Source organism: Nannospalax galili, unplaced genomic scaffold, assembly GCF_000622305.1.
Source record: "Nannospalax galili isolate Female #2095 unplaced genomic scaffold, S.galili_v1.0 scaffold180, whole genome shotgun sequence".
NCBI lineage: Eukaryota > Metazoa > Chordata > Mammalia > Rodentia > Spalacidae > Nannospalax > Nannospalax galili.
In genome coordinates this window covers 177,603-187,808 of record NW_008348199.1, presented here as the reverse complement: position 1 = coordinate 187,808, position 10,206 = coordinate 177,603, and the positions used below count along the sequence as shown (strand labels likewise).

The 10,206-nt window shown below is 51.8% G+C and overlaps 1 protein-coding gene across 1 annotated transcript in view; it reads right to left on the bottom strand.

The window, feature by feature from the left end:
- LOC103743501 (tetratricopeptide repeat protein 38) overlaps positions 1–10,206 on the bottom strand; it is a gene marked incomplete in the record, with an annotated part of 24,255 nt that overhangs the window by 7,764 nt on the left and 6,285 nt on the right. Inside the window, 4 exon segments of the mRNA XM_029569162.1 lie at positions 171–230; positions 3,949–4,068; positions 6,311–6,386; positions 8,895–9,067. Of these exon segments, the coding sequence (XP_029425022.1) occupies positions 171–230; positions 3,949–4,068; positions 6,311–6,386; positions 8,895–9,067 (429 nt within the window).

Below are 10,206 nucleotides of genomic sequence, written 5' to 3'. Positions count from 1 at the left end.
TTTGAGGAGATCAGCACTCTTGGAACATGGATGCTGGACTGATTCGGGGTGTTGTGCCATGCCAAAACACAACGGGGTTCCACAGAAGGCACACACCAGTGGGAGCTAGGAAGCTCCTGTTTTCCAAACATCTGCACTGGGTGAGACAATCTGAAGAGATGGCATCTTACCTTTTCGATCAAGTATAGGGCCCAGTGCCAATAATTATGGCAAGCCAGCATATCGGAATCCTGTAGATAGAATAAGAGAAAGGTCTGAGAGTCTGTGGAGGAAAAACCGGTTTTACCGTGTGCTAAGGAAGGCTTAAGTATCACTGTGTGCTACTGTGGGCTCCAGACCTGAGGGCAGGAATTCACCCTGTGAGAGGCACTGCTAAGAGTTCACCCTGTGTCAGCCATCTGCATTTCAAGAACAACCTTCATTTCCTGGAAGCAGTGACTATTTGCCTGCATTTACCAGGAGGAAACTGAGGCTGGGAGAGGGGCTCAGCTCCTAGCCCCCAACTAGGAGGCAGCACTACCAGGACCGTCACAGAGGTGCCTCAGCAGCCCAGTCTCTGTCTCGGGTGCGTGTGCAGTGGAGAAAGGAATAACAGACTCCACAGAGCATAGAGCCTGCTGTGCGCCCCAGTGGCCAGGGCATGAGGATGACCAGCTACAGGGCTGTACTCCAGGGCAGCCGGCAAAGCCCACAGGGTGAGGGGAATGAGCTGACGTGTGGACCACTTCTGCTCTGCCACATGCTGCAAGCCGGCTCTCAATACGAGGCTCTCTAAAGTAAATTGTGCTGTGCACAGAGCTGCCCCTGCTGCGATGCTCCAGGCTTGGGAAAGTGGACTCAGGATTTCTGACAGGTGACACCGGAATCTAAAACAAGCTGGTCATGAGGATGTGGCCAACAGCTGTCCTTGCAGAGGTTCTTGAAAAGGTCAAGCCCACAGGGGTTCCCTGCACACAGCTCAGGCTGCACAGCTCCTGTCAGGGGCCAGCCAAGTCCACGAGTTCCCAAGCCTGTCCATCTCACCACAAGCACACGGTGGTATTCAGTATGCACTGAGCAGATGGCTTGGGGTTGCCATCCTAGGCCACAGGTCTATGGGGACTCTGATCCCTTGAGCCCACAGGGCTCATCTGATCTCTGTCCAGAGGTCTCTGTCATGAGGCCTAGGCCGAACACCCCCTCACCTCCCCGGGGAAGAGGCCCTGCAGCACCTTCTACAGGGCCCACATTCACACCTGGGCTTTAGAACACCAAACTGGGCTTGAGAACACCCTCACAGGCCACCATAGGCCTTGGCGTCTGTGCTTGGACTGATCCTGGACTGGGGTTCCCTCCATCTTCCCATCTCCGCTGACAAATGTGTCCTCATTCTACAACACCCAGCTCAAGGTGACCTCTGCCACTGTCCCCTCAGCCCACCTGGGCTCCATGTCGCCTCCTGGTTCCCACACCCCCAAGTATCCCTGTGATGGTGTAGTTCATGAGCTACCATGAGGCTTCTCATTCTAAGTGACCAGGCCCTGCTACGACAGAGGTGTGTGTGTGTGTGTGTGTGTGTGTGTGTGTGTGTGTGTGTGGTGACCCCTAGGGTGGGGGCTGCCTCTGTTTTGCTCACTTGTGAACAGAGAGGATGTGTTGGCATTCAGAGAGTACCCAGAGTGATGCTTCTTAGCATGTCTGTGCTTACTTAGGGTGAGCTGTGGGGCCCAGCCCTGTGTACAGACTCAGAGGCCATGCTGTGTGTCTGGTGGGGTCTTTGGAAGCCAGCAAGTGTCCTGTCTGCTTTTCTTAGTCTGATGAGCATCAGTGTGTGAGTGGAAGGATGAATCACCTGGCCCTGTGAGTCCCTTAGAACCCTGTGCCTTCAAAGAGATGGGGATGTTAGTCATCCCTCAGGGACTGATACTTGTCACCTCATGGAATGATACCAGTCCTCTGTATCCAGAGCCCGGACAGCCAGAAAGCCAGGGCCTTACCCTGAGTTCTTGTGGTCTATTTTGCAATTAAAATACCCATGATTCATAATTTTAAAAATCATAACCCTGGGTAAACAGAAACCTACACTGGGGAGGTTTCTGCCTTTCAGTTTACCTGATCGACACTGGGCAAACACCACCTGGTGTACAGATGGAGCCACCATCTTCAGTAGCCCTATCTCGGACTGTTCCCTCCCCTGACCTCTATTCCAGGGACACCCTGCGGCTCTGGTGGCTTTGAGATCTTACATCTTGTTTTCTCCAAGGATGGAGTATGTGACTTTGTGCTAGAGGTGGAAAGCTTCCTCCTGTCCCTGGGGTGTGGATGTCTTGTCTGTCCCTGTGGTTGAAGAGAAGGTGATAACATTCCTGGCATGGATGTCAGACCAGCCTGACCACAGTCACCCAGTGTCTCCCATGACACAAGCTGCCACTCTTGATGAAGGAGGCTAGAGTTCATGTCCCTGGTAGGGGGGAGGGACTGGAGAGGGCCGAGCTAGGCTGTGGACAGCCACCTGCTCAGTGCGTTCTCTCATGGCCAAGAGCACTCTATGTCCCTCCTCACAGGGTACTAATCTATCAGGGGACCACCCTCATGACCTCTGCCAGTCCTAAGCACATCCCTAAGGCACTGGCTTCAAAGGTCACAATGTCAGGACTAGAGAGATGACTCAGCTGTTAAGAGCAGGAACCCAGGTTTGGTTCCTAGCATGCACAAGGCAGCTTATCATTATCTGTAAGTCGGGTTACAGGGGATCTGATACCCTCTTCGGACCTCCAAAGGCATTGCATGATACAGGTGCACTTACATGCATGCAGGCAATACACTCATGCCCATAAAATTAAATAAAAATAATTAAATTAAAATATTTTTTTAAAAAAACAAGATGAATGGCATCTATGTAGTTCCACAAAAGTGTACCTCTGGCTTCCACATGCACACACACGTGCACACACGCATGCACACTCCAGAGGTCTGGGGGAGGAATGTGGATGGAATGCAATGAGGGAAGTCAGGCCAGCTCCCTGCCCCTCAGTGGGAGGCTACACAAGCTAGTGCTCCCCACCAGACTCAGTGCTTAGGATCCCTAGGGAAGGGTGGCCTCTCTGGCCTCAGGTCCCTGGTAGCCTCTGGAATTTTCCAGTCCCCAGAGTTGGGGCATCCTTAGAAAGTTGCATGTCCTCAAACCTTCCTACGCCGAACCTTAGCCTAGGTCCATGCCTGGATTTGCTGGGAACCGGCCTGGTTGCAAATCAACAGTCCTTGTCCTGGGAGCTGCCCAGAGGGCTCCTGGTGATCAGTGCACCCTGCCTAGTCTCTAACGACACTGCATATCAACTTCTCAGTGCAGGCCCCGAGAAGAGCTTGCTACCCTAACTGGTGGTACCCTGGGAGTCTGCTGTGGCACAGACGAGTGGGGCAGAAAGTAATCCTGGCGACGGACCAGGCCATGGGCCAGAGGCAAGTCGGGAAAACACGCACATGTGGAGGAGAAAGGCCACCACAGCTAGAGGGCAGGTAGGGGACAGGCCCAAGGAGGGCACCAGCCTCTTAGCAGCGGGGATGCACCAAGTTGTGGTCAGGGAACACAGACAGTGTGGCCAGAGTGCTCAGGCCAGCTCTAAAGACAGTGGGCATCACCCCATCCTCTTCCTTCTCTCCCTGAGGCTACTCCATGGTCCCAATCAGCTCAGGACCTTGATCATGCCCATAGGCCTCTACTTCCCCAGCAATCTTTGGATCCATTCCTTTCACAGTCAAATTCCTCAGGCCAACCCCAGTTCTACAATCACGGGGAAAACACTGGCACGTGCTGGGTGCCGGGGGGCTCCCGGGGGAGGCTGTGGGTGTCCGAGTTGCCTGCAGCCCCTAGAGAACTAAGCCACACCTGCAAGTCCCTTCCTCAGGCCTCAGCAGAACTCCAGGTTCAGCCTGGACTGTCCAGCACACAGCCACCCACAGGACTCACACCTTCCACTGGGCTTCGGAGCGCTGCATGAACTCCAGTCCATCCTTGACCTCTGCTCTCATCTCGTGCACATGAGCAATGGTGTGCACTGACCACGCATCTGTAGGCTGAACAGATAAAGCCTGCGTGGGGAGGCGGAGGGGAGGAAGGAGAAAAGGGGATTAGTCAAGCTGCCTGGGCCAGGCAAGAGCAAGGGCAGGGACGGGGATCTAACTCAGAGTACTTACAATCCCACACCCGTCTCATTTCCTACATGCCTAGGGCCAGTGTGTGTCATGCCCACCACAGCAGGCTGCTGAGGAGGCCCACCTCACAGATGAGGAAATGGAGGCTCAGGGAGACCAGGACTTGCTTTCAAAGCCAGGCTTCAGCTGCGGCCCCTGTAATGTGCTGGGTATACCTGAGTCTCCTGCAGTATTCCAGCCAGCATCTCTGTGCCTTAGTTTCCCCATAGTGGCCATGAAGCTGCTTTCCTTTCAGAGCTACGAGGGCAGTGCAGAGTGTCATGTGTTCCATGGATCAAGACATGTGGCTGCCCCTCCTACTAGTTCTCAGACGGTGGCTATAAAGGTGGCTTTCTGGGTTAGGAGCAGCCACGTGTCTGGGTCAGACAACATTGATGTTAATAACAATAGCCCCAAGAGCCCTGAACTCCACAGTGAAGCAGGCAGGATACATGGGACGGCCTTCACCTCCTTGTTCCATTACCTGTTCAGTGTTTACTGAAAGCTACTAAGTGCTGGCATGGAGCAGTCCCCTGGACTTGTCTATGCTCAGACCTTCATGCCAAATCATGGATCCCATAGACCTGCTAATCCAGGTCACCTTTCATGGATGTCCCAAAGTGTGAAGTGCCTCTACCCTAGCCTGGCACAGCCCTGTCCAGCCCACACGGGAACGAAGAGGTCAGAAAGGATGTCTTCAGGGCCCTGGGCTAGAGGCGTTGAGTTCCAGGATACCTGAGCAGGCTGGGCACGCGGGCCCCATTAAGGAGTCTGGCTAGCAAGGTGCTTTCACACAGGGCAGGTGAGTGAGGCTCACTCAACTTCTTCTTGCTGTCTGCAGGGCTGAACAGCCTCCTCCCTCACCTGGAGCCCTCCCAAGGTTCCCTGGGAAGGTCCAACTCTCTGCCTTCCCCTGGAGCCAGGGGCAGACCTGCTGGGCTCCCTACTACCCAGTGAGGACAGAACCTGGTGGTGCCCACCCTCATCTTCTAGAACCCTAGGGGACACTGCTATGTCCTTCATGCCTCACAACTGTCTGTGGGTCCTGGGACTAGGGTCAGTGTGTGGCCTGTCGTACCAGGAGAACAGGAGCAAGGGGCGGGAAAGAAAAATGGGGGAGCTATTCTGCTACTTCTGGCTCCACGTGAGGACTGAAACTGTGTCCTTGGCCATCTTTGGGTCAGCTTGCCATAACCCCACCTAGAGTTCCTTCAACTGTCCTGCCTGACCCCAGGTACCCAAGGAGACAGCCCCCAAAGCAGTGGACCTCCCTGTGGTTTTCCCCTAGACAAGATATCAAGAATCTACCCATAGCCCTCAGGCCTAACTCGGAGCTAAAGCAAGGAACTCATCACCTGACCGCCAAATCTGGGCTGATTCTGATTCAGGCAATCTTCAGATACCCCAGAGCATACTGTCCTACGGATGGAAGCTTCAGTCCAACTGGAACATGCTTGGGGGGAGGGTCAGCCACAGCAGGAAGGCAGGCAAACCGGGGACTAATAGTCTGCCTAGACTTAAATTCTAGCCATCCTGGTCTGGAGGCCTGGGTGAGAATCTGACCCCTACCACTTCTGACCTAGGTGGCCCTGGGAAGGCGCTGTCTATTCTCTCTCTGCATTGCAGCCCCAAGGTGTTTGATCGCATGGGCAGAAAGCATGGACAGGAGCAGGCACACATAAAGCACCAGTTGTGAGACTGGATAAGGAGCAGATGTCAGCCTCTGTGCCTGGGAACGGCTCGTGCCTGGGAACGGCGCCTCCTCGCACATTGTTTCTACCCTTACAAGGACAGGAGTGGCAGAGAGGGGCTCCTAGAGCCTGTGCCACCTTGCACCCAGGCCTGTCACTTGAGTCTGAGTCCAGGCCCACAGGAGTATCAACCAAGCTCCTTGTCAGCCACCATGTCCCTGAGCCTCACTGGCTTCATCTGCAGACATGGAAGTCTGGTTTGTCCAGGAACCTGCTCTGGGGACTTTGGGAGTCTTAGAGGAGTGACAGACAGGCAGAGGCCATACCTCTTCCCCTAACACCAGCCTCCCCGAAATCTGTGAGAACAAGCTGCCTGGTGGAGCTTGCCTAGGACACACACAGAAGGCCACACCCCAAAGGACCTCATACCATGAGACAGGCCCACTTACTTCTTTGGCAAGCTTTTGTGCCTGGTCATAGAAGTTGGTTTCCATCAGTCCAAAAGAATAGATGCCTTTCACATAGCTAAGAACAGAGAAGAGACTTCATCAGACAGGAAGATGTATGGGAGCAGGTGGGATGGGTCCCCAGCAGGACCCACTGGACTCCTAATACCCAGTGTGACTGTTTGGACAAAAGGGCCTTTCAGATGGAATCCAATGAAGATGCAATAGGTCAGAAATATCAGTCTTTTATTTCAAACCCTAAAACATCTTTTGGGTTTTGACAATGGAATCTAGTCTTTTAATCCATCCATACACCCTGTAGGACTTTTGCTTTAAGAAAAGGCCCTGATGTATTCCCATAACCTGATGGCCTAGGGCAGTAGAGCCTTCTGATCCGTTGGTCAACCATCTTCCACCTTCCTTTGCATCAATTGTTTTAGCCAACTGGGAAACACTGTGAGGTTGGACCACAGCCAATGGGGAAAAGACACAGCCTTCTTGGGTTAGGGATTAAAACCTATCAAGCCTCTGGGACCTGTGTGCTTGCTGGATCTCACTGACTACTCAATGCACCCTTTTGCAAAAATAAAATCTGCTTTGCCTGGTCCATTTTGCTTTGTCCCTGAGCTCTTTGTGCAGAATTGGTAGGGTCCTTGGACCTTAAGTTTTATTTTTAACAGTGTAACCTCATGGCTACTGTCCAATTGGTAAGAATAACTCATAGAGACAGAAATGCAGAGGTTTGGGGAGACAACAGGTAAAGACACAGATTTTAAGATGGCCACTGGTAGTGTTGGAAGAAGCCAGAGAGGATTTGAGGAACCCATGGAGAAAACAGGTCGTCCTGACCCAGTAATTCCAACTCAGGTCTTCAGTACTCTTAAAAAAAATATATGAATTGCTGCGAAGCAAGGGGCACTGAGAGCTAACGTACGCTTAAGACAATTGCTTGAGAACAACGTGGCCCTCACCAACTATCTCCAAACCCTGTTCTGCACTCATAGGTGGTCCCCTCCTCACTTCCTCAGACATCAATGTAAGGTCTCTCCCCTGACAATAACATGGGCCAGGGGAGACTTCCTGGGAAGTCTCAGACTATAGGTGGCTTCCACACCCTCAGGCTCTGATACACTGTGCATCACCCTCCACTCAGCCTGGATACGCCCACTGACCAGCCTGAGGTTCCCCAGACCCAGAGCCCAGGGCTCTGTGCCTCCTGCCCACCCTCATTTGTAACCCTAGCACTGAGGCCCAGGGAGTTCGTGGGTGACAGTCTCTTTGCTGTGGCTCTCTGGGATCGAGTGAAAACAAGATGGAACAGATGTGTTGTCTGACACTCAGATGTCACCTGTACTGTCCAGCACAGGGGCAAATGGCAGTTTTTATTCTAGAGCAGCGGTGTCCAGATGGGACTGATAAAAATATTTACTGGAGAGATGGCTCAGCGGTTAAGAGCACTGACTGATCTTGCAGAGGACCTGGGTTTGATTCCCAGCAATCACATGGTGGCTATGAACCGTCCTTTAACTCCAGTTCCAGCAGAATCTGAACCCCTGTTCTGACCTCCGTGGGACTGCATGACATGGGTGCACTCACATACATGCAGGCAATACACTTGTACACATAAAATAAAGATAATAAAATATTAAAAAAATATTTACTGGTTAGGTTGGAGAGATGGCTCAGAGGTTAAGAGCACATGGCAGCTAACAACAGTCTATAATTCCAGGCTATGTGATGTCCTCTTCTGGCCTCTATAGGCATGGCATGCATGGGATGCAGCAAACACTTTGAAATAAAAATTAAAAAGTTTTTAAAATTTTAAAGATCCCAGTGGCTTCCCTGCAGAATGGAGGCTAATGCAGCTCCTCAGACTGTGCGTGTGTTTGGCCTCACAACGATCCTGTGATTAGCTGCAATGGACTCATCATGGTGGTGTCCACTGGGACTGTTCAGGAACACTCCAGGCCTCCCTTGGCTCTGAGTGACAGTTCTACTTCCCACTGTCCGGTGAGCATGTCAGGTCACATGACTAATTCTGGCCAATGCCTGGAGTGCGGGGAGCCCCCTTCATTCCGAATGGTCATTTCAAACCCTCTGAAGAGCATGTCTTTCCCTTGTATGACTGGCATGTCCAGAGGGACCCCGAGGAGAGCAGAGATGTGGCCACAGAACTCTTGGTACTGTGCAGCTGTAGGGACTCACACCTGTAATCCCAACCCTGAGGAGGCTACGGCAGGAGAATTGCCATGAATCTGAGGCCAACCTGGAGTACAGAGTTAGACCCTATCTTAAAAGACTAAAGATGGACACAGAGTATGGCTATTAAGCTCAGGGATTATAAACGGGGATGCTTGTTACTGCAACAGAAACAAATCTTGTTCTGACTGACACACAATGGCACTGTCTTGCTCACAGAATGAGATGAAGATCAAATGAAAAAAGAAGCCTCTTAATTAGGAGAGAACTAGGAGATGAGCTGCAGAGTCTATAGTTTTCAGATGAGGGGCCAAGAGAGTTGCTCTGTTTTTAAGGCAGAAGAGGGAGTGCAAGGAACAGAACAATATGGTTTCCTGCTGGCACATACCTGCTAAGGGGGATGTCAGGTTTCCAAAAGGGGTAAACTCGAGCCACAGAATCCCGCATCTGCTCCTGGTAGCCCAGGTAAAAGTAGGCATCATGGGCTAACCTCAGGGCCAACATGTCTGTTGGGTGGTCCTGCAGGATCTGCTCCCACAGATCACACGCTTTGGGGAAGTTCCTGGAAGTCAAGAACATACTGCACATGAAGTCGGTGCACACAGGGGGTGTCAAGTCTTCCTATGTCACTGTCTGCATTGAGCTGGTTTAAAAACCTGTATCTAGGGCTGGCTAGAAGGCTCAGTGGGTAAGAGCACTTGCTAAGCAAGCATGAGGACCTAAGTTCAGATCCCCAACACGCTCGTGAAGAGTCAGGTATGGCCACACACACCTGCAATCCCAGTGCTGGGGGAGCAGAGAAAGGAGGGTTGCTGGGCTTGGTGGCCACCAGTCTAGACCAGAGACAGTGAGTTCAAGGTTCAAAGAGACCCCATGTCTGGCTGGAGAGATGGCTCAGCAGTCAAGAACACTGACTGTTCTTGCAGAAGACCCGGATTCGAATCCCAGCATCCACATGGCAGTTAACCGTCTGTAGCTTCAGTTCCAGGAGATCCGACAGCCTCTTCTGACCTCCTCGGACATTGCAAGACACGGGTGCACTTACCTACATGCAGGCAATACACACATACACATACAATAAAAATAATTTAAAAATTAAAAAGAAAAAGAGAGGCCCTGTGTCAGGGGAAGAAGACAGAGAGTGATAGAGCAGGACACCTGACACCCTCCTCCGGCCTCTGGGTACAAGGGCACATACAGCACACACATGGGTACATACACATTTGCACCACTCACACACATATACATGTATACACACAGACACCACACGGACACCACACAGACACCACTCACACGCATACCAGACACCACATGTACACATACACCACTCACTTCTACATACACATATATGTATACACACATCAGACATCATACATACAAATACACCACACATACATACACCATGGATACCACACACACACACACACCACAGACCTCCCCCACATATACACTACACACATGCACGTTACACACTCATGTACACACATGCACCACAGTATACAATGCACATGCAAATAAATAAATCAACAAATAAATTTAAAATATTGAAGGAGGAAGTTCTACCTGTGCATGTATGTACAATTCATGAGCCTAAGAAGGGGTCATGGGGAGAGAGGAGGCAATCTTAAGGGAGGAGGAAGAAGAAAAGGTCCCGGAATACAGGTGATATGAAGGAAGGGGGCTCTGGGGTAAGCAAGGGA